This window comes from Uranotaenia lowii, chromosome 2, assembly GCF_029784155.1.
Source record: "Uranotaenia lowii strain MFRU-FL chromosome 2, ASM2978415v1, whole genome shotgun sequence".
NCBI lineage: Eukaryota > Metazoa > Arthropoda > Insecta > Diptera > Culicidae > Uranotaenia > Uranotaenia lowii.
In genome coordinates, this window is record NC_073692.1 from 305,195,022 (window position 1) to 305,219,830 (window position 24,809).

The window sequence follows — 24,809 nt, forward strand, 5'->3', positions numbered from 1 at the left end:
ACGGTTCCTACGGTTCGAACGGTTCCTACGGTTCGAACGGTTCCTACGGTTCAAACGGTTCCTACGGTTCGAACGGTTCCTACGGTTCGCTACGGTTCCTACGGTTCGCTACGGTTCCTACGGTTCGTACGGTTCGAACGGTTCCTATGGTTCGCTACTGTTCCTACGGTTCGAACGGTTCCTACGGTTCGTACGGTTCCTACGGTTCGCTTCGGTTTCTACGGTTCGAACGGTTCCTACGGTTCGAACGGTTCCTACGGTTCGAACGGTTCCTACGGTTCGTACGGTTCCTACGGTTCGCTACGGTTCCTACGTTTCGTACGGTTCCTACGGTTCGCTCGGTTACGGTACGGTTCGAACGGTTTCTACGGTTCACTACGGTTCCTACGGTTCGAACGGTTCCTACGGTTCGCTACGGTTCCTACGGTTCGCTACGGTTCCTACGGTTCGAATGGTTTCTACGGTTCGTACGGCTCCTACAGTTCGCTGCGGTTCGAACGGTTCCTACAGTTCGTAACGGTTCCTACGATTCACTACGGTTCGCTACGGTTCCTGCGGTTCGAACGGTTAATACGGTTCGTACGGTTCCTACGGTTCGCTACGGTTCGCTACGGTTCGAACGGTTCCTACGGTTCGAACGGTTCCTACGGTTCGCTACGGTTCCTACGGTTCGCTACGGTTCCTACGGTTCGAACGGTTCGCACGGTTCGTACGGTTCCTACGGTTCACTACGGTTCCTACGGTTCGCTTCGGTTTCTACGGTTCGTACAGTTCCTACGGTTCGCTACGGTTCCTACGATTCGAACGGTTCCTACGGTTCGAACGGCTCCTAACGGTTCGAACGGTTCCTACGGTTCGAACGGTTCCTACGGTTCGCTACGGTTCCTACGGTTCGAACGGTTCCTACGGTTCGTACGGTTCCTACGGTTCGCTACGGTTCCTACGGTTCGAACGGTTCCTACGGTTCGTAGAGTTCCTACGGTTCGCTACGGTTCCTACGGTTCGAAGGGTTCCTACGGTTCGTACAGTTCCTACGGTTCGAACGGTTCCTACGGTTCGAACGGTTTCTACGGTTCACTACGGTTCCTACGGTTCGAACGGTTCCTACGGTTCGTACGGTTCCTACGGTTCGCTACGGTTCCTAAGGTTCGAATGGTTTCTACGGTTCGTACGGTTCCTACGGTTCGCTGCGGTTCGAACGGTTCCTACAGTTCGCAACGGTTCCTACGATTCACTACGATTCGCTACGGTTGCTGCGGTTCGAACGGTTCCTACGGTTCGTACGGTTCCTACGGTTCGCTACGGTTCCTACGGTTCGTACGGTTCCTACGGTTCGAACGGTTCCTACGGTTCGCTACGGTTCCTACGGTTCGCTACGGTTCCTACGGTTCGAACGGTTCGCACGGTTCGTACGGTTCCTACGGTTCACTACGGTTCCTATTGTTCGCTTTGGTTTCTACGGTTCGTACGGTTCCTACGGTTCGAACGGTTCCTACGGTTAATACGGTTCCTACGGTTCGAACGGTTCCTACGGTTCGAACGGTTCCTACGGTTCGCTACGGTTCCTACGGTTCGAGCGGTTCGCACGGTTCGTACGGTTTGTACGGTTCACTACGGTTCCTACGGTTTGCTTCGGTTTCTACGGTTCGTACAGTTCCTACGGTTCGCTACGGTTCCTAAAGTTCGAACGGTTTCTGCGGTTCGAACGGTTCCTACGGTTCGCTACGTTTCCAAAGGTTCGTACGGTTCGCACGGTTTGTACGGTTTCTACGGTTCAATACGGTTCCAACGGTTCGCTACGGTTTCTGCGGTTCGAACGGTTCCTACGGTTCGAACGGTTCCTACGGTTCGCTACGGTTCCTACTGTTCGAACGGTTCCTACGGTTAATACGGTTCTTTCGGTTCGAACGGTTCCTACGATTCGAACGGTTCCTACGGTTCGCTACGGTTCATATGGTTCGTACGGTTCCTACGGTTTCTACGGTTCGCTTCGGTTTCTACGGTTCGTACAGTTCCTAAGGTTCGCTACGGTTCCTACAGTTCAAACGGTTCCTGCGGTTCGAACGGTTCCTACGGTTCGCTACGGTTCCTACGGTTCGAACGGTTCGCACGGTTCGTACGGTTCCTACGGTTCGAACGGTTCCTACGGTTCGAACGGTTCCTACGGTTCGCTACGGTTCTTACGGTTCGAGCGGTTCGCACGGTTCGTACGGTTCCTACGGTTCACTACGGTTCCTACGGTTCGCTTCGGTTCCTACGGTTCGAACGGTTCGCTCGGTTCGTACGGTTTCTACGGTTCAATACGGTTCCAACGGTTCGCTACGGTTCCTGCGGTTCGAACGGTTTCTACAGTTCGTTCGGTTCGCTACGATTCGTTCGGTTGCTACGGTTTGCTACGATTCCTACGGTTCGCTACGGTTCCTACGATTCGAACGGTTCCTACGGTTCACTACGGTTCCTACGGTTCGAACGGTTCCTACGGTTCGAACGGTTCCTACGGTTCAAACGGTTCCTACGGTTCGCTACGGTTCCTACGATTCGAACGGTTCCTACGGTTTCTACTGTTCGCTTCGGTTTCTACGGTTCGTACAGTTCCTAAGGTTCGCTACGGTTCCTACAGTTCAAACGGTTCCTGCGGTTCGAACGGTTCCTACGGTTCGCTACGGTTCCTACGGTTCGAACGGTTCCTACGGTTCGAACGGTTCGCTACGGTTCCTACGGTTCGCTACGGTTCGCTACGGTTCGTACGGTTCGAACGGTTCCTACGATTCGTACGGTTCCTACGGTTCGCTACGGTTCCAACGGTTCGCTACGGTTCCTACGGTTCGCTACGGTTCCTACGGTTCGTACGGTTCCTCAGTTCGCTACGGTTCCTACGGTTCGAACGGTTCGAACGGTTCCTACGGTTCCTACGGTTCGAACGGTTCGCACGGTTCGAACGGTTCCTACGGTTCGCTACGGTTCCTCCGGTTGCTACGGTTCGAACGGTTGCTACGGTTCGAACGGTTCCTACGGTTCGCTACGGTTCGTACGGTTCGAACGGTTCTTTCGGTTCGTACGGTTCCTACGGTTCGAACGGTTCCTTTGGTTCGCTACGGTTCCTACGGTTCCTACGGTTCCTACGGTTCGAACGGTTCCTACGGTTCGAACGGTTCCTACGGTTCGAACGATTCCTACGGTTCGCTACAGTTCCTACGGTTCGAACGATTTCTACGGTTCGTACGATTCCTACGGTTCGCTATCGTTCCTACGGTTCGCTACGGTTTCTACGGTTCAAACGGTTCCTACGGTTCGCTACGGTTCCTACGGTTTGAACGGTTCCTACGTTTCGCTACGGTTCCTACGGTTCGAACGGTTCCTACGGTTCGAACGGTTCCTACGGTTCGAACGGTTCCTACGGTTCGCTACGGTTCCTACGGTTCGAACGGTTCGCACGGTTCGTACGGTTCCTACGGTTCACTACGGTTCCTACGGTTCGCTTCGGTTTCTACGGTTCGTACGGTTCCTACGGTTCGCTACGGTTCCTACGGTTCGAACCGTTCCTACGGTTCGTACGGTTCCTACGGTTCACTTCGGTTCCTACGGTTCCTACGGTTCCTACGGTTCGTACGGTTCGTACGGTTCGCTATGGTTCCTACGATTTGCTACGGTTGCAATGGTTCGAACGGTTCTTCCGGTTCGAACGGCTCCTACGGTTCGTACGGTTCTCATGGTTCGAACGGTTCCTACGGTTCGAACGGTTCCTACGGTTCGTACGGTTATTACGGTTCGCTACGGTTCCTACGGTTCGAACGGTTCCTACGGTTCGTACGGTTCCTATGGTTCGCTACGGTTCCTACAGTTCGAACGGTTCGCTACGGTTCGAACGGTTCCCTCTGTTCGAACGGTTCCTACGGTTCGCTACGGTTCCTACGGTTCGAACGGTTCTTCCGGTTCGAACGGTTCCTACGGTTCGAACGGTTCCTACGGTTCGAACGGTTCCTACGGTTCGCTACGGTTCCTACGGTTCGAACAGTTCCTACGGTTCGAACGGTTCCCTCTGTTCGAACGGTTCCTACGGTTCGCTACGGTTCCTACGTTTCGAACGGTTCCTACGGTTCGAACGGTTCCTACGGTTCAAACGGTTCCTACGGTTCGAACGGTTCCTACGGTTCGCTACGGTTCGTACGGTTCGAACGGTTCCTACGATTCGTACGGTTCTCACGGTTCGCTACGGTTCCAACGGTTCGAACGGTTCCTATGGTTCGTACGGTTTCTTCGGTTCGCAACGGTTCCTACGGTTCGAATGGTTCCAACGGTTCGTACGGTTCCTACGGTTCGAACGGTTCGCACGGTTCGTACGGTTCCTACGGTTCACTACGGTTCCTACGGTTCGCTACGGTTCCTACGGTTCGTACGGTTCCTCAGTTCGCTACGGTTCCTACGGTTCGAACGGTTCGAACGGTTCCTACGGTTCGCTACGGTTCCTACGGTTCGTACGGTTCCTCAGTTCGCTACGGTTCCTACGGTTCGAACGGTTCGAACGGTTGCTACGTTTCGAACGGTTCCTACGGTTCGAACGGTTCCTACGGTTCAAACGGTTCCTACGGTTCGAACGGTTCCTACGGTTCGCTACGGTTCGTACGGTTCGAACGGTTCCTACGATTCGTACGGTTCCTACGGTTCGCTACGGTTCCAACGGTTCGAACGGTTCCTATGGTTCGTACGGTTTCTTCGGTTCGCAACGGTTCCTACGGTTCGAATGGTTCCTACGGTTCGTACGGTTCCTACGGTTCGAACGGTTCGCACGGTTCGCTACGGTTCCTACGGTTCACTACGGTTCCTACGGTTCGCTACGGTTCCTACGGTTCGTACGGTTCCTCAGTTCGCTACGGTTCCTACGGTTCGAACGGTTCGCACGGTTTGTACGGTTCCTACGGTTCACTACGGTTCCTACGGTTCGCTTCGGTTTCTACGTTTCGTACAGTTCCTGCGGTTCGCTACGGTTCCTACGGTTCGTACGGTTCCTACGGTTCGCTACGGTTCCTACGGTTCGAACGGTTCCTACGGTTCGTAGAGTTCCTACGGTTCGCTACGGTTCCTACGGTTCGAAGGGTTCCTACGGTTCGTACAGTTCCTACGGTTCGAACGGTTCCTACGGTTCGAACGGTTTCTACGGTTCACTACGGTTCCTACGGTTCGAACGGTTCCTACGGTTCGTACGGTTCCTACGGTTCGCTACGGTTCCTACGGTTCGTACGGTTCGCTACGGTTTCTACGGTTCGTACGGTTCCTACGGTTCGCTGCGGTTCGAACGGTTCCTACAGTTCGCAACGGTTCCTACGATTCACTACGATTCACTACGGTTGCTGCGGTTCGAACGGTTCCTACGGTTCGCTTCGGTTTCTACGGTTCGTACGGTTCCTACGGTTCGTACGGTTCCTACGGTTCGAACGGTTCCTACGGTTCGCTACGGTTCCTACGGTTCGATTCGGTTCCTACGGTTCGCTACGGTTTCTACGGTTCGTACGGTTCCTACGGTTCGCTGCGGTTCCTACGGTTCGAACGGTTCTTACGATTCGAACGGTTCCTACGGTTCGCTACGGTTCCTACGGTTCGCTACGGTTTCTACGGTTCGTACGGTTCCTACGGTTCGCTACGGTTCCTACGGTTTTCTACGGTTCCTACGGTTCGAACGGTTCGCACAGTTCGAACGGTTCCTACGGTTCGTACGGTTCCTACGGTTCCTACGGTTCCTACGGTTCCTACGGTTCCTACGGTTCGCTACGGCTCCTACGGTTTGAACGGTTCCTACGGTTCGTACGGTTCCTACGGTTCGCTACGGTTCCTACGGTTCGAACGATTCCTACGGTTCGCTGCGGTTCGCTACGGTTCGTACGGTTCCTACGGTTCGAACGGTCCTACGGTTCGCTACGGTTCCTACGGTTCGAACGGTTCCTACGGTTCGTACGGTTCCTACGGTTTGCTACGGTTCCTACGGTTCGAACGGTTCCTACGGTTCGCTACGGTTCCTACGGTTCGCTACGGTTCCTACGGTTCGAACGGTTCCTACGGTTCGTACGGTTCCTACGGTTCGCTACGGTTCCTACGGTTCGTACGGTTCCTACGTTTCGCTACGGTTCGTACGTTTTCTACGGTTTCTACGGTTCATGCGGTTTCTAGAGATGTACCGAAAATTCGGTCGGCCGGATATTCGGCACCGAATACCGCTCAAAATATGTTTCGTTGAATACTCCGCTCACAGAATACTTAAGCGAGATTTTCGGTCGAACAGGCCGAATGTTTATTGTGAAAAATTTTATAATTTTGCGTAATTTTCAAATGATTTTGCATAATTTTTATAATATCTTGAAGGATTTCAAAGAAATATTGACAAAGCAACACAATCATCAAAATCTTATGATTTCAGCAAAAAATATATGTTTGAAATTTCTTTGATTTTTTTATCCACATCAGCTTATCAGATTATTTTCTAACTCAAATAAATTATTTTTTTTTGTTTGGGTTTGTTTGTGAAAATAATCAAAAAAAAAAAATACACATAAATTTGTGTTCAATCCTCAGGTACAATTTTAGTATTGCTGCTGTGATTCATCAAAAACTTTAAATTTCAAGTACCGTTGAACGGGGTAACATTGGTTACCGGGGTAACTTTGATCAACATGAAATTTTCCTTATAATCATCAATATAGCTTAGTCTAAAGTTGAAATATCTCAAAACGTTCGTCTACTTTTGGAAACCTGTAAGTTAACCTTAAGGTGTGAGCCGTTTCAAATAAAGAATTTACAAAAACAAACCTGTAAGTTGAGTTTCAAATTGGGAAAAACTTGGTTTGTTCTTGAAAATATTCAACTCAAGTAAAAATGTGATTTCAAAATCTTGAAAAAATCCATTTTTTCTCGAAGGTTTGCCCTTTGCTTTTACAATTTTTTCAATAACCGTCCTGAATTGCCTGACAATGTGGACTCGTGTGGTAGAAACTATGGTATGCTCCAGGTTAAAGATCATCGCTCTTTTTAACAACTTTTTTTTTAAATATCTTGCACAAATTCGATCTTCATCTAATTCAATATCAAATGAGCTATTTCAAATTGCTTGGCACCTGTTTAGACATGATTTGTTACAAATTTCACAGGAATCAAATCTCTTTGGTGATAAACGCCCTAAAAGCGACAAGTCATCTGATATCATTTCAGTTATTGGTGACATTTTAAAAATCAGAGAGACCTCTACTTGAAAAAGACCTTGTAATACAAGTAATATATCTGGTAATATCATCTGGTTGAAAACAATCCATCGTTGGCTGAAAATATTTTATTTATTTATAATTAAATTTCCACTACTTCAGGGCAATAAAGTTATGATTGCTACCCATTACAAAACAAGCAGCTGCAGTAAAAATAAACTGGCTAAGCTATCTGTTGAAATTTTTTAAATGGATTCTTATCTTTCTTGTTTTTCGTCCTCTGCAAGCTCCTTTATTCAAAAAACCGGGTTTGACATCAGACAAAATCGTTAGCAATTTTATTTTCAATTCACTATGTTCTAGATTTAACGCTTCTTAGTTTGTGTTCTTAAGTCGTTGAATTCTCAGATTAACAATTGGTTGCTTTTAATTATTACCAATGCTCTTCGAGAATTATTTTAAGGTATATTTTTACCTAAACTGGGCTTTACTTTCATCTGTTTTCGTGACCCTTCCCACACTTCACTACTATTGCACCTTTACCTAGCTCCAAATCGTAAGGTGAGCAACATTCAATCCTTAAACTTATCCACCCACTCAGCTGCTCGAACAAACATACAGCATAGCACACACAGACAGATGACATAGTTCCTTCCTACTAGCTGAATATGCATGACGACAAAGTTGATTCAACCCACCTTTCCCGGGCACGACTTTCATCGACATGGAGCAACTAGAAAAGTGCTAATCTCTCTATCGTTCCAAAGGCGAAGTGACAGACTCCCCCCTTTTCTTCTGCTTCTTCATCCAAACGCCTTCCTTCCCCATTTTGGTTCCTTTTTCGAGAATCTGCTTCGTTTGGTAGATACTACTTCCGGAAGATCAAACACGGGATTAAAAAGTGATTCTATCTTTGAGACTGACCTCCTGTGCTTGGAGACGCTTCCCCAGGATTATGAAGTTGACTGAGCTTGGGAAATTTGTCTTCCTGGTGATGGGAGTATATTTTTTCTTTAATAAGTGTGATTTATTTCCAATTAACTTGACGGATGTTCAAAATGCAGGATTAGAAAATTTTGAATTTTGAAAGCTATGAGCAGTGTAACTAAGAATATTTTTTGAGACAATTTAACTTGCCTTTTTCCTATAGGATAATCTGTTACTGAAATCAGGTATTTTCTTAAAAGATTAAAAGAGGCAGCATGCAATAACAGTAAAAAAGAAATCCCTAATCCAATTGAGGAAGTCCACTCCAGGAAAGAGATATTCCACCTTCCCTAAACATGAAAGCTAGGAAAATTTTGGCTGACGTTGATACTTCGTCTTCTTACTTACTTAGTTATTCCATTCACAATCCATAATCGAAACTGTGCTTCAGCTTTTATCTTCGCCAGGTTCTGGTCCACCAAAGCTGTCGATTTTGATCATTGGAAATATTTTCGCTCCGGATTTGTGTGCTGCTCGAAATCATCCTCAATTGCTGCAAGGTAACGAGTGTGGGGGCTCACGTTTTATACGTTCGCTTAGCCCCCACTCCACCTTGAAAACTTCCATTATTACCGGATATACCGGTCAAAATGGTGTTTCTTCATCTTACATTTTCACACCAATGCGCTTCCCCAGTTATTTTTTATTCCGAAAAAAGGAGGAGCACGAGGGAAACTTCTTTCTGCAAGTGGTTTGGGGAAATCCACAGCAATAATAGTAAAAATTTCTGCTGCTGCTCAAGTTTATGCAGATTGTTTTCGTGGTTTCCGCACCTTATTCCAATTGAAGAACGGGAAGTCCGTTTGATTTTCTTTCCGGATTTATATGTGTGTTCTCATATCTTCTGGTTACCGATGTTGGTGAGCTTTAGTAGGGTGGATGCAGAGTGAATTTCACAACTCTGTTTCTTTTTGTCATTTATTTTCTTGGAGTTTAGGTCATTGCTCAGTAAAAACAAAACAGACCTTCTGTGCCAATGGTCGTGAGTTCAAGCCCAAGTATAGAAATTCACTTAAATTTCCACATTCCATATTCCCCACTCGATTCTGATACGGTTCGATTTTGGCACATGTGCCAAATCCAAACGGTTTTCTGGAACAACAAAACCTAACACTTTCCGCTTCTACAGGACCATTTTCATTTAGTCAAAACACCATAAATATGTTTCTTGGTTCTTTGAATGTTTGGTACCCCTGTCCTTTTCCCAAAGGGAGATATGAAGGAGGACTTTCTTATAATTTTTAATATACCGTGACAATAAGTCAAGCAAATGGTACCAGATTTGGCATGTGAAGGTTACTTGGGGTATTTGTATACGAGAAATGTTTCAATGGTTATTTGAGACTCTTCTCTTCCCTCCAGTGGGGAGATTGAAAGGGGAAGGGGGGCTTCCATATAATTTTACATCAAACAAAATTCGATAACTTTTCAAGCAAATGGAACCAAATTAGCGTGAGAGGATATTTGGATATGGCAAAAGGTTCTATGATTGTTCAAGACTTTTCCCGATTTACATTAAGAGCATAGGAAGAGGGGTGGGTACTCATACAAGTTTTTGCAATACTCGATAACTGATCAAGCGAGGAAAATCAAATTTGGCTTGCGAGGGTATTTGGGTGAACGAAAGGTACCCAAGATGGTTTGAAGCTCTCCCCACCTTCCATTCGAGAAACAGAAAGGAGGGAAGGTTCACCACAGTTTCTATACAATTTTCTTCATGACTGGAGAAATATTCGAGCAAAAAAAAAACTAAATTTGGCATGGGATCCTCCCATTTGGATTTGGAAAAAGACTTGAGGACCCCCCTGATCCTAGTAAACAAATAGGAAGAGATATACCACAGTTTTTTCAAGATTTCGAGAGATAACTATTCGAAAGGCATCGGATTGTATTTTGATACAAGTATGTTTCTATAATTATTTGGAAGCCTCATACCTTTTTGTTGCATATCTATAGAGTTAGTCATATAAATGAAACCAACTTTAGTTGGGAAAGATTTTTGGGATGGAAAATGTTTCTATGCTTATTAAAACCCTTGTTCCAGCGTATACCAATACGCTTGAAGAATACTCCAGAAGATTCTATGTTCAGCAAGCTTAGTTACTAGCATGTTCCATTATAGAAAGTTCCAGAATATTCCATTACTATTTAGCATGTTCTACCATAGAAGATTCCAGAATGTTCCATTCCTATATCATTGTATTTCCGATGTTTCTAGAAAGTTCCACTATAATCCTTAGAAGAATCTAGAATGTTCCATTCCTATATCATTGTATTTCCGATGTTTCTAGAAAGTTCCATTATAATCCTTAGAAGAATCTAGAATTTTCTATTCGTCATTTATTGGTATAATTCCGTCGTTTCCAGAACATTCCATTAGCATATAAATACAGAGTCGAGTAATTTGTGAGTTAGTGTTATTCCGCCTTTCAGTTAGTATTATTCCGCCTTTCAGTGAGTATTATTCTGCATTTGAGTGAGTATTGTTCCGCCTTTCAGTTAGTGTTATTCCGCCTTTCATGAGTATTAGTGCAAATAAAGTGTTCCCAAATACAAAAAGGTGGTTTTGTGAATCCAAGTACCAAGAAAGTTATCCCTATCGACGTCAGTGAAGTTACCAGAACTTTGGACTGTTGTCGATGTTAGAGTTACCAGTACTCTAACCGAGTTTTCCTGCCAACATTTGAGCTTTCTGTTTCCTGCAACGGAACAACCCTCCTACCCAACCCCGGTGGATGCCCCATCGCGGGATAGGGACCTTAGGCTAACAACCTACTGCTCCCGTTTTATAAAATGATAACCCATGGGGCCAAGCCTATAAAGTTGCACTGGCGAGATTCGGTGGCCCAAGGTCGCCGACTGAAAAGTGTCCGGAAAAACTGAGAGAGATCGTTGCACATCTTTTCCCGCAGCATGGCCCGACGCAGTGGCCACTTACCCCGTATGACAAGGGAACCCACGACATCGAGCCAGTAACGAACGAAGAACTTGTGGAAATTGCTAAGAAACTTGCGGTGAATGAGGCCCCTGGTCCGGACGGAATCCCAAATGCAGTGCTAAAGGTGGCGGTACAGACTATTCCGGATACTTTCAGAGTAGTGCTAGAAAAGTGTCTCGACGAGGGTTCGTTTCCAAATTCGTGGAAGACGGCGAAGTTGGTGGTACTACCGAAACCTTGAAAACCTTCAGGGCATCCATCAGGATAATATTCAACAGACTTATTGTCAACACAGAAGGCGAAAGTGGACTGTCGGACAGACAGTTCGGTTTTCAGAAAGGGATATCTACGGTGGACGTCATCCGAATGGTGACAGAGTACGCGAAGCGCGCATATAGAAAGGAGCGGACAGGTGTTCGTCACTGCGCCATTGTGACAATCGACGTTAAGAATGCCTTCAACAGTGCCAGCTGGGAAACGATTGCCAAAGCACTTCACATGATACGTGTTCCCAATACCCTCTGCAGGATAATAGGAAGCTTCTTCGAAAATCGAGTCCTGACGTACGGAACCGTAACTTGGTTACGATCTACTGCCCTAACAGCGGGTGTTCAACAGTGTTCGATACTCGGACCTGTGCTTTGGAATGCCATGTACAATGAGGTGTTAACGCTGAAACTACCAGCAAGCGTGCAGATAGTTGGATTTGTTGACGATATCGTGCTCATGATCACCGGCGAAACAATCGAGGAGGTAGAAGACCTTGCAACGGTGTCCGTAGGAAGGGTTAGCAACTGGATGGAGGGAGTTAAGCTTCAGATAGCTCACCATAAAACCGAAGTTCTGCTCGTGACCAATAAAAGAGTTGTGCCGCATATGGAGAATACTGTTGGAAGGAACACGACATCTTCGAAACAGCAGCTGAAATACCTTGGAATAATGGTCGACAATCGCTTAATTTTTGGTGCACATGTCAAATACTGTTGTGCAAGTGCATCTAAAGTCATCGATTTATTGGCCTGGATTATGCCGAACTGCCATGGTCCAAAGAGTAGCAAGAGACGTCTTCTTGCGAGCGTGGCACTGTCGAAACTACGATACGGAGGAGCGGCCTGGAGCTCCACGATAGAGGTAGAGCGCAACAGATCCAAATTACGCAGCACACATCGGCTGATAGCCATGCGAGTTTCCTGTGCATACAGGACCATATCAGCAGATGCAGCTTTTGTCATCACGGGCATGATTCCCATCGATATAATTCTGGCGAAGGATATGGAGTGTTACAATGCAAGAGCTGTTATAGGAGTGCGTAAAATTCAACGAGCAGCGTCAATGCTCAAGTGGCAGGAGCAATGGGACGCATCGAACAACGCAAGACGGACGCATAGGCTAATTCCGCTACTTTCAGACTGGGTAAATCGGAAGTATGGAGAGGTCAACTTCTACCTGACGCAGTTCCTTTCGGGTCATGGGCGCTTTAAGCAATACCTTCTTAGGTTTAAGCTTATCAGTTCGCCTTAATGCCCGGAATGCGTAGATACGGAGGAATCGGCGGAACATGCTATCTTTGCCTGCCCCAGGTTAATTTCAAGGCGTCAACAACTTCAAAATTTGAACGCTGAAACTATTGTGAGAGAAATGTGTCGCGACGAACAGTCGTGGCGTGCTATAGTCTATTAATAAGAATCAGGAAAGATGATGAACGGAGAGAGCGAGATAGTCAACCAAATTTGGCAAGCTAACGGAAGGTCTTGGGCCTCGTATGACACTACAATTCAAAAGCAACGCGATCTTAGGGCGCGGTATAACCCTAATCTGGACTCATACGTGTGGTGGGACTTAAAAGGTCTCACGTACTCAGCTACGATCTTTCCTGCAGCAAGCAAAAGGAAGCGGAGATACCATTCGGGGTGGTCGTGACGGGATTCTAGCTTGGTAGTTTCTCAATCGGCCATGCCTTGGTGGTTAGAAATCCTGCGAGAGTGGATGCTGTGACGGGCGCGAGTTACCTTGAAAGCGTTACCTAATCGGTACACGTTTCGAGATCCCCGGGATAGTGGATGCTGTGACGGGCGTGAGTTACTATGAAAGCGTTACCTAACCGGCACACATCTCGGGGTCTCCCGTACCAGTATGAAGTTGGCGATAGAGAAAAGGAGAAAGATGATAATGAAGAAAGACCAACATTGAGATAGAGGAAAAGGATGAGATGTATAAGTGCATGAGCACAGCCTACCCATTGATGTAGTATCATAGGGTGAAACCAAGGGGCACATCTGATACACGAAGCCTTGAAACGCCTTGAAGAACTTGAAACGTGTTAACTCTTGCCCAACAATGCAAACTGGCTCAACTTGCTAGACAAGCTAGCCGCCTCAAGCTAGAAATTCTGGGACTAAGCGAAGTCCGTTGACCTAACACTGGAGAACACAAGACACAGTCTGGGAAAGTACTGCTTCACTCTAACATACAAGGAAAACATCCTACTTGGGAACAAGGTGTTGGTTTCCTGTGAACCCCGCAGGCCCATGCGGCCCTCATAAGATGGAAACCGATAAACGAAAGAATAACCGTAGCCAGATTAAGAACACGGGTTAGAAACCTTACAATAGTCCAGTGTTATGCACCAACTGACGTTGCCGATTTGCAGGGAAAAGAGCAGTTTTATAGTCAACTGAACAGCGTGGTTAAGAAAATTCCAGACACTGAGGTGATTTCAACGCAAAAATAGGCTCCGACAATCCTGACCTTGAGCGCATCATGGGGCGCCATGGTCTAGGACAGATGAGCGAAAACGGAGAGCTGTTTGTAGAATTTTGTGGCAATAGCAACATGGTGATCGGTGAATCGCTCTTCTCCTATCGACCAGCACATAAAGTTAATTGGGTATTTATCTCGAGATGACCGAACAGAAAATTAAATTGAGCTCATCTGCATCAGTTGAAAATGGAAAATGAGCTTTCTTGATGTCCGCAACAAATGAAGCGCAGACATTGCATCTGACCACCATCTCTTCCTTGCTAAGATACGACTGAGAGTTGGGTGTGTCCAACGGGACCAGGAGAAAGTCGGGTGTCGATACGACGTCCGCCGGTTGGAGAATCCAGATGTGAAAAAGGCATACGTTGAACAGATAGAACCCCGAGCCTCGGAACTGCCGACAGACGGAACAGTCTGTAGTGAACAGTGGTGTGAAATCAAGAATGCCTTCATCAAGGTGAGCCATGGTACTCTTGGTTTAGTTGGTAGAAGAAGAAGTAAATGGATGTCGGATGAAACCTGGAGGATGATCGATGATCGGAGAAAGGCGAAAGTCGGAATTGAGTAGACATGTAACGGGTCAGCCAAAGTAGCCGCTCGCATACGGTATGCGGAGCTGGAAAAGGCAGTTAAACAGCTTGTAGCCTGGACGAACTCCCAAGTCGAAGAGAGAGAAAGTGCCGCCGCCAATGGAGCTATCCGATTACTTTATGACATTCCTCGCCGACTTAGTGGTGCAAGGATTAATTCTAGAATGCCGCTGATAGACCGAGCAGGTCAGTTGTTGACAGACAGAATAGATCAGCTCAAAGGTTGGACTAAGCGACTAGTGATAACAAACACAATACGCAGCCCGAAGCACCAACAGTAAGTCCCATTGATGGTTTTAACTCGGAGACACCCTCGCTGGCTGAAAAAGAAGCGCCAATCAAAGAAATGGAATCTCACAAAGCGCCTGAGATCGATTGCAACCCTGCTGAAATGCTGATAGCCGACCCTATCTTGTCAGAGTATCCTTGTGAAAGCCCCTAAGAAAGAAGGCTTTACAGTGTGCGGTAACTGGCGTGACATAACGTTGATCTGTACAATCCACAAAGTGCTCTGCAAGATGATCCTGAACAGTATCCAGGCAGGACAAAACTGGCGCTACACTCCGACATCAACAAGCTGGATTCCGATCCGGACGATCATGTGTGAACCACATCACAACGCTACGAACAATAATGGAACAAATCAACGAATTCCAGGACTATCTTCTGTTGGTGTTCGTTGATTTCGAAAAATCATTTGACCGATCGAACCATGATAACATCTGGGCTGCTCTTAGACGACAAAGAGTCCTTAAGTATTTTCGTGCAAGGTCTTGAACGGTGGTGTCTTGTCCGATTCAATCCCGGTAGCTGCTGGAGTGAAACAGGGATGTATCTCACCACCGCTTCTTTTTCTAATCGTAATGGATGAGATTACACAGAGAACAGACGTACAAGCTCGAACAAAAAATCGTCAAAAAAGTGTGTAAAATTTCAAATGCTATCACCCAAAAAATACGTTAGAAATTGACTACAAACGGTGCCATCTATTGCGCCGTTCAAAAGTTACAAATCAACTTTAAAGTGCCCAGTTTTCAAAAAGGCGTAATCGTATATGAACTCACAAAAAATGAATCCAATGTCTCAGTAAAATGGACGGCTTCAATGTATTGCTAAATAAATGAAATCAGAGTAACTTTTAACCGGGCGAAATTTCACTTTCTTTATTTTTACACTACTATGACAGTTAAGATTACTAACAGCTTCGGTTTATGTTTTCGCACTTCTTTAACAGTGATTTATGTAAGAAAAAGCGTCACCTATGTCCACCCACATGAATCAGTATTGTACAGTGACTATTCCCATTATCTTCTTCCCAAGACACCCAAAAGATTACTTCTATAGTTTTGGATTATTAATGTAAGATAAGGCTTATCATTTTTTCATGAGATGGAATCGTATGGACGCACTTTACGATACAGGGAACGGGTCGTTAAGTAGAGTAACCATTTAATTTTTTTGCTTTTTTCTACTCGCCCCGAGCGAGTTGTATGATACGTGGAATCTTCGCTTAATGATTTTCCCATAAAAAGAATAACGATAAAACATATCGTGTACTTTTGATACAATTATTAAAATTAAAATGAATGAAATGAAAATCAGTTTAAAAATTAAAGCATTTTATTCACAACACATACATATAATTTATTTAAAATACACACAAATTAAAAAAAAACACTGTTCACACTTCAAATAGTGTCGTCATGCTGCTGTTTCCGATGCTAACCTGGTTAGTGCTGTTGTAGTCTCTGTTGTCCTCCCACCGTTGGAACCAGTGCTATTGCCTAGCGGACCGGCTTAACATAATAATGTTTCCGATTCTGGCGTCTGCGTTTTGAACTGAAGACATCCGGCTAGCTGCGACTGAAAAAAATAATTTTCTGTTGGTAAAACTGAAAATTGCCAATAAATCAGAGTACTTACCCTCGCACAACCAGAACTGGCGCTGTCGCCAACCGATCCTTCGCACCATCGAACGAAACTTCAACAGCGATTTTCTTGAAGCATGCTAAGCAGCACATACGACCTGTAGAAAACTGATTGAAACTTAGTCAGCTTTGTTTTGACAGTTCTCTTTGGTGTGTTTGGAGACACCTAGTGGCCCAACCAAAAGACAAAAATTGGTTCAAAAAGGGTGTTGGGATTTTTACACAACTTTCGTGGGCTAGCTTGTATGTCTGTTCTCTGTGGAGATTATGAAAGGATCAATCGAACCAAGGATTGCCGTGAAATCCTTTAACAATAGAGCAACTGAACGACCTGACAGACGATATTGTTTTGCTCGCCAAAACACAACCAGATATACAGAGCAAACTCGACGACTTTACCGGAAGCTCTAAAGCGGCAGATCTCAAAGTCAATGTCGAAACGACCAAGACGACTGGTTAAGAGAGTGGAGTGCTTCCAGTATCTTGGCAGCCAAATAACGCCTGATGGTGGTACCAAAGAAGACATCGAAACCTGGATCAAAATGGCCCGATTTGCATTTCCGAGTCTCTGGAACATCTAACAGTTACGTCAGATATCTTTACGAACGAAAACTCGAATCTTTAACTAAATCCTTAAATGCGTATTGTTGTACGCATTCGATAATTGATGCTCATATGCGGTAACGACACAAAAAATGCAAGTATTTTTGAATCGCTGTCTGCGGAATATCATCCGCACTTGGTGGTTTGGCAATAGGATCTGAATCGTGGAACTACATCGCCGGTGTCATCTAAGGGCGCTAGAAATCAAGATTCGGGAACGTAAGCGTGGGTGAATTGGACACACGCTGCGAAAACGAGACTTGCAGAAAGGTATTTGACTGGAATCCAGAAGGACATCGAAGAAGAGGCAAACCCAGAAACTCGTGGCGGCGAAGCCTAGCCGCCGATGTACGAACTGTCGAGAACCTTGACTGGGACCAAGTGAAGACGCTGGCAACGGATCGTCAACAGTGGAGGTCTTTTAGCACGGTAAAATGCGTCGTAGAAGTAAGTTATTAAAATCCGCGAGCTTATTCAACTGACCTAGGTAGAATATCGAGAAAAGTGGTGCAATGGACAAGACGAGTTTAGAAAGTTGTTTTGAGTTCAATGCTCACGCTCCGCTCTGTTTTTTAAAACTGTTTTTCGTGAATTTTTGTATGAAGTGTTCATGTACTATTTTACTCGAGAGCTCAAGCCTCTTTGCTGATGTGGTACGAATTGACTGTGCCCATCTGTATCTCCTTTGGTTCACAGCTCGTTTTACTTCATTTTAGGCATATAATTAGCAACGATCGGCTTTGAGATTCTGTCATCTCTTCTTAGGGTTCATAGATTATACTTAACACGTTCGACGCCAAGCTCGTTGTGGTAGTTTTACTAAGAGGGAGAACTCCAATATTTGAAACGTGTGCCGACGCTGAGCGATTAATTCAAGTAAGAGAGCGTCACACGCTTTTTGATATGACGGCCCCCCCCAGGAAACACACCCGTCACACAAATATGATCCCATAGCAACGAACGTGTTAACTTGTTCTTTCGATCAAATCTATATATATAAAGCAATTTCTGTATGTTTGTTTGTTTGTTTGTTTGTTTGTTTGTTTGTCCTCTATAGACTCAGCCGTCTTAAGAGCTAGAGGTCTGAAATTTGGCATGGATGCGCATTAGGACCAGGAAAGATGAAAAACGTTTTGAGATTTTCGGATGACCCCTTCTGAAGGGGGTCATCCATACAAGACAAATATTGTTTTCGCGATATTGACGTTACTTCTCGGCGGAGTGTGCTGAAAACTTGCACATGAGTCTTTTGAAAGACGAGCAATTGATCTCAGGTGTCAAATTATGTGTAAGGGGTCAGCCAAAGGGGTCGTCCATATTAACTGTTCGTTGTTTTTGCGATATTGACGTTATTATACATCGTATTCAGATGAAAATTGGTACATGATAGTTTTGAGTGTCCATATAAATTGTTCAATGTTTTTGCGATACTGGCCTTATTATACATTGGATTGAGATGAAAATTTCCACAAAGGAGTTTTGAGAGACGGGGAATGAATTCCAGGTATTAAATTCATGGTCAGGGGCCGGCCAAAGGGGTCGTCCATATTAACCTTTTAATCTTTTTGCGACATTGGCGTTATAATACATCGGATTGCGATGACAATCAACACATGAGTGTTTTGAGGGAAGAACAATCAATTTCAGGTTTCAAATTTAGGATCAGGGTTCGACCAAAGGGGTCGTCCATATAATTTTTTATCGTTTTTGCGATATTGACATTATTCTACATTGGATTGAGAAGAAAATTTTCACATAGCAGTTTTGATGGACGCTCTATTGCTTCCAGGTTTCAAATTTTGAGTCAGGGTTTGGCAAAAGGGGTCGTCCATATTATCTATTCACTGTTAATGCGATATTGTATTTATTATACATCGGATGCAGATGAAAATTGGTACACAAGAGTTTTGAGGGGTTAGCAATCGATTCCAGATATAAAATTCAGTGTAAGGGGCCGGCAAAGGGGGTCGTCCATATTAACATATCAATATTTTTTCAATACCGTCGATATCATACATCGGATTGGGATGAAAATTGGCACACGTTAGTTTTCAGGGACGGGCAATCGATTTCAGATGTCAGAAGTTTTGCCAGGGGTCGACGAAAGGGGGTGTCCATATTTATTAATTTTGCCCTGGTTTTAGCAATATTGACGTTATTATGCAATTGACTGCTTTAAAAATTTGCACACGGGAGTTTTGAGGGAAGGGAAATCGATTTCAGATATCAAAGATTGTAATAGAGGCCACCGAAAGGAGTTTAACTTTTTGGCAATAATTGCGTTATTATGCAACGATCGAATCGAAATTCATACACGGGGGTTTCAAATTTAGTAGCAGACGACAGAAAAAGTGATCGTCCAATATTTTTGCAATTAGGGTAACGGACCTATTTTGGACCGCTTTGGGAAGTGGCTATGCAATTTTCTGGAATAAAAAATCATTTGTTACAATTTTCGACTGCTTTATCCGTTCATAACGAAGATCAAGGCCTTTTCTATCGAAAAATATCGTCGTTTGTTGCAATGTTACAAGATTTAAGCCTAAAAACACGTTTCTTCAATCATTACTCTGGTCAGTATTTTGGACCACCAGGTTTCTATTTTGGACCACTCTTTGGACCTATTTTGGATCACACTTAAACTAAATAAGTTTTTTTTTTCTAAATTTTGCTATATTTCGACAGCGATTGATGCGCAATTAGGCGAATTATTCAGATAATTTTGTCTTTTCTTATTGTTATAGACTAGTCAAGTTTTGTTTGTTCGATAAGTATTGAAATGGCCCTGATTCGGTCCAACTGTGAAAAATCAAAACTTTATTTTAAATTTTCTCTCCGTTAACAGGTTACTTAAATAAAATTTTAAATGTGATTAGAATCATATGAAGTAGCTTTAACTATATTTGTTCAAAATGTTTATGAATAACATGATTTATGAGAGAAATATTGGCAAAAAGCTACAAGGTGGTCCAAAATATGTACCCGGTCCAAAATAAGTCCGTTACCCTATTACTTAACAATGAATTCTGAAGTGCGTCTGGAAAATGCTTGACAATTGACTTTTATACAAACTGTTCATGACAAGTTGGAAGCGAAACGGAGTTCGTATGGGATCAGCTAGTTGTTTATAAAAAATTATCATCCATACAATCCTTAAACTCAATTTACACCTTGAGTGTAAATGGAAAACATGGCGGAAACAGTAAAAAAAAAAAAGATTTCAAACCAGTCTCAGCTTTAAAAATTTCTTAAGAATGAGTTTATATCGATATAATGATACAATAAAATTTCCGCAGTGGCAATCGGAGGAATCATAATTAAACCGGTGTTTTAAAGTACCTATGTATTTCAAACTATTCAACTGATATCGACATGCTCTTTCGATTTTTCCGTCCAATAGCAGTTTGTGCTGACTGATGAAAATGTAGAAAGTGTAAAAAAAAATTACAACACTCATCTATGAGCATGAACGTTATCATTCGAGTAAACTATTTTTAAAACAATGCTGAATATATATAGGAAGCTACTCCAAGCAGCGTCAATCGTAGACTACTTTTGACGAATCGGCAGTTCATCAGTAAACAATCTGACCTGATCTTGATCGGTTCAGTTTGACGTAGCATAAAGTTCATCTAAGCCGAAGCAAAATGGTTCGACTTGTGTATCGGTTAGATATTTTTACATAATTTGTTCAAGAATGTGATAAATCAAACTGTTTTCATTTCTAGTTCAGCTACCTTTCTAGTCTTCGTGACGCTGGCAGTCGCCAATGAAGTCTTCATCTGCCGGCAGGTCGACGGTGGAAGCGATTGTCGCAACTACAACGATGAAGACTTGGCCAGGACCAACTTCAGTGAGACTCCGAGTGTTGTTATCCGAAACGGAACAATCGACGATATCGAACGGCTTCTCAATGGTAGTTTGTACCACGTACCGCGTTTTTACATCACCAACCTGGTTGCAGTTGAAGGATCTCAATCTCTTGAACGGTTTCCCATTGAGCCGAAACGGTTCTCGGTTCTACATTTGACCAATAGTGGCATCCAGCAGTTAGAAATAACAGGCCCAGATGATAGTTTGATAAGTTTGGATGTCAAACAGAACCGACTCACAACGTTGGGGAACATAAAATTCCTTGCGAGTTTGGAGTACCTTAATGCCGATCAGAACGCCATTGAATCGATTTCCTTGGATGATTTCAAAGATCTTCACCAGCTGACAAGACTATCATTGAGGTCGAACCAAATCAAAAGCATTACCGCTACACGGCCAATCATTCTTCCTTATTTAAAAGCTCTGGACATATCAGACAACCAGTTGACGGATCTGAATGTTACATTCTGGGAATTCCAGATTCTGGAAACCTTTAACTTGAATGACAACTCGCTGACTCGTGTCAGTGGTGGTTTGCGGGAAAGGTTTCCCGAAATCACAACGTTTTCCGTCGGCGGACGCAACAATTGGGACTGCCAGTGGATCGATGATTTTTTATCATCTCGAAAAGATCGCAGCTGGGACCTACTCGTGACCGGCGATAGGCCAGACTGTCCAAACCAAACTCGTATAGCACGTATGATTTGCTGTCACGATTCAAAGAATAGAAGCTAACGTACATCAGGCAAGTCGTCCTTACACTGAAGTTTCTGGAAATGACAGAAAGTCCTGCTCCCTTTCAGGAAAAAAAAGTCCTTAAAGAGGGCCAATACTTCTATTAATGATTTAATACAGGAAAAAAAATAAAGGCAATCCGAAAAAGTTGTACTAAACCTGGTTGAAAATGATTTTCGTTTGATTCCACCGATATCCCGTAAAAATCACTTACTTTCACGTAAATAGGAACATGCTGATTTTTTGAGGCAAATCTTGATAACCTGATATAAGGCTCCACATTTCAAGGATTTTTGAAAAGTACCTTTATTTGAAATGAATTCATAATTTTCATAGTAAATTACATGTTTCTGTAAGCATCCATTATAATGGTGTCAGTACCCAGGAACATTCGTTACTCGATAACTTCAACAATTACTTACTATTCTGTTCTACATTTTAGAGCTGTGAGCTAGGTTTGTCGGAATTGAATGCTGTTTAAGTGCAGAAAGTAGTATAACCCTATTTTCGACCAAGATTTTGTACAAACCGAATAACGATTTTCGGCCGAACATACAGATTTTGCAGTCTCCCAGAAACCTGAAGCAAAGCTTTCTATAAGTAATAAGTACAAAAACCATCTTAGCCAAAGATTTTCAAAACAGTTCTTGGGGAGCGTTGAAGGCGCCCAAGAGAGCGATTACCTTTGAATTTTAGGACGAGATTATTGGGTTCAGGAGAGCGGTGAGCTACATTGAAAAATTCAATCAAGTATTCCCATTCTCCCAACCAATATACCAATAATTGATTTGATATCTAAATGGCTATATTTTTGAACAATGATAAACTATTACATATTTTGTAGAAAAAGTTTTCCAAATTGTTAGTTTAGTTTCAAATGATCCCATGATTTCATAAAGAAATAGTTTTCTACTAAGCGAAAAGTCACTAGAATTTATCATCCATTATACAAGTGGACGCTCAAATAAAACAGTATTGTATTCTTCGTGTATCGCGAATTACAAAGTTCCTCGAAACATTTCGTTACTGTCCAGAAAATTTTGAAATTATACCTGTTTTCAAAAGCTAACTCTTGAATCTCCTTCCCCCAAGTTAGCCAAAATGAATTCTAGAATTTCTGTAATCTCGGAAAAATGTGAATTGTTATGCTTTGTGTAGTTTTTCTTGTCTTTTTCCAACAATAATTGTATATAGAGCGGGAATTCTCCGTTTTTGTTGTATAAATCTCTTCGTTTTGAAATTGCGACAAATTTTTCCGTATATAAAATCAAGGTCATCTTGTGACGTTAAATTTTATGAAAATCACTCAAAAATTGTTGGAGTTGTGTCGTATTCATCGTATTTGATATTTAGTTTTCATAAGTACCTAGTGTTAAAGAAATAGGATGCGTCAGTCATTACAATGAATCATGTTGAAATCAGAGTAATTTTATATGGAGCTTCACTTTTTTTTGAAGTGGGAAAGGGTGTTTTAATACAAAAAGTCGTTTGTTTAAAGTTAAAAATCACTTTAAAACTTTCCTACACCCACAGTTCAGGATCTTCTCAAATCATGACGTGCGAGAATTCGCTCATAATTGACATAAGACTTGTGGACGATTGTGGAAAGTAAACTTCGTGAACACATACATAAATTGTTCTCCCGGTTCAACGGCATTGCATATGTCTGAATGAAACAAAACATTTTCTCGTTTCTCACACGACAAAGAAGGAAAGAAACAATCAAAACGGAAAAAAATATTTCCTCGATTCAATTCAAAATTTACTGATTTATAAAGTCTTTGCAAAAACATTTCATGCAATTATTAACAGCTCTAGCAAGTAAAGTCTGCTATTTTTGAGTACTTTTCAATGGATTCAGATTTTTAATTTTGAAATGGTTATAACTTTTTTCATGAAATGCTTAGCTGCTAGTCATGTTAGCAAAAAATGAAGCTTAAGAACAGTCAAACCCAAAAATCAAAGACCGACTTCATTTCAGGCTTATTTGAATTTTCTGGATGATTTATTGTGCAAAAATTTCTTCTTCCATACAAATTTCCATACAAAATTGAAACGCGTTGCGCTAACTCAGGAATCAACCAAATCATCTCAAATTTTACACTGATGCTTGGTGACCCAAAAGGCATCGAAAAAACATATGGGAGCAAAAAGTCATTTTTTGCAGCGGTCTACTGAACGCCCCTCATTTTGAAGGTGTGTGTGTAGAATGTTGCTCCTATTTTGATTTTGGAATTCACTCTTCAGTTGTCAAAATGCCGTCCAAGGAAGAAGAGCAGCGTATCAAAATTTTGCTCGCGCATCGCGAAAATCTGAGCTACTCGCACGCAAAGCTGGCAAAATCGCTAGAAGTTGCCAAATCAACCGTTACAAATGTAATTAAAGTGTTTGGGGAACGTTTGTCGACAGCCAGGAAGTCTGAATCGGGGAGAAATCGAAAACCGGAAGCCGCTGAAACGACAAAGAGAGTTGCCGGTAGTTTCAAGCGAAACCTTAACCTCTCTCTCCGCGATGCCGCAAATAAGCTAGGTGCACCGTCTACAACCTTGCATTGAGCCAAAAAAACGAACCGGAATATCGACTTACAAGATGGTAGTGACTCCAAATCGCGATGATAAACAAATTACGACGGCCAAAGCGCGATTCCGGAGGCTGTACTCGACGATGCTGACGAAGTTTGACTGCGTGGTAATGGACGACGAAACCTACGTCAAAGCCGACTACAAGCTGCTTCCGGGACAAGAGTTTTATATGGCAAAAGGAAGGGGAAAGGTAGCAGATATTTTCAAGCACATGAAACTGTCAAAGTTCGCGGACTGGTTTGGTAAGCCATCTGTACCTGTGGCTTGAAAAGCAGCATTTTCATAGCTTCCGGGACTGTCAACCAAGAAATTTACGTGAAAGAGTGTTTGAATAAACGTCTGCTGCCTTTCCTGAAAAAACACGGTTGTTCCGCACTGATTTGACCGGATTTGGCATCTTGCCATTACGGTAAAAAGCCATGGAGTGGTACGCCGCCAATAACGTGCAGATGGTTCCCAAGGACAAGAACCCTCCCAACACGCCAGAGCTCCGGCCAATTGAGAAATACTGGGCTATTGTCAAGCGGAATCTAAAGAAGACCAAAAAACTGCTAAGGACGAGCAGCAGTTCAAGGCAAACTTGCTTTCTGCGGCGAAGAAGGTGGACAAGGTTTTTTTTTCACATC

The 24,809-nt window shown here is 43.6% G+C and overlaps 1 protein-coding gene across 1 annotated transcript; it reads left to right on the forward strand.

Annotated features, from left to right (window-relative positions):
• The first annotated feature begins 20,578 nt into the window (after nucleotides 1-20,578).
• On the forward strand, nucleotides 20,579-21,647 carry LOC129744491 (uncharacterized). Its single transcript, XM_055737030.1, has 2 exons — nucleotides 20,579-20,660; nucleotides 20,722-21,647. Exons 1-2 carry the CDS (start codon nucleotides 20,641-20,643, stop codon nucleotides 21,599-21,601), a joined length of 900 nt encoding a protein of 299 aa, XP_055593005.1. The 5' UTR covers nucleotides 20,579-20,640; the 3' UTR covers nucleotides 21,602-21,647.
• The last annotated feature ends 3,162 nt before the right edge of the window (nucleotides 21,648-24,809 follow it).

Coding starts and splice junctions, on each gene's coding strand:
- LOC129744491 (XM_055737030.1), top strand. CDS start 20,641: ATGGTTCGACTTGTGTATCG. Junction 20,661..20,721: donor ATGGTTCGACTTGTGTATCG/GTTAGATATTTT, acceptor TTTCATTTCTAG/TTCAGCTACCTTTCTAGTCT.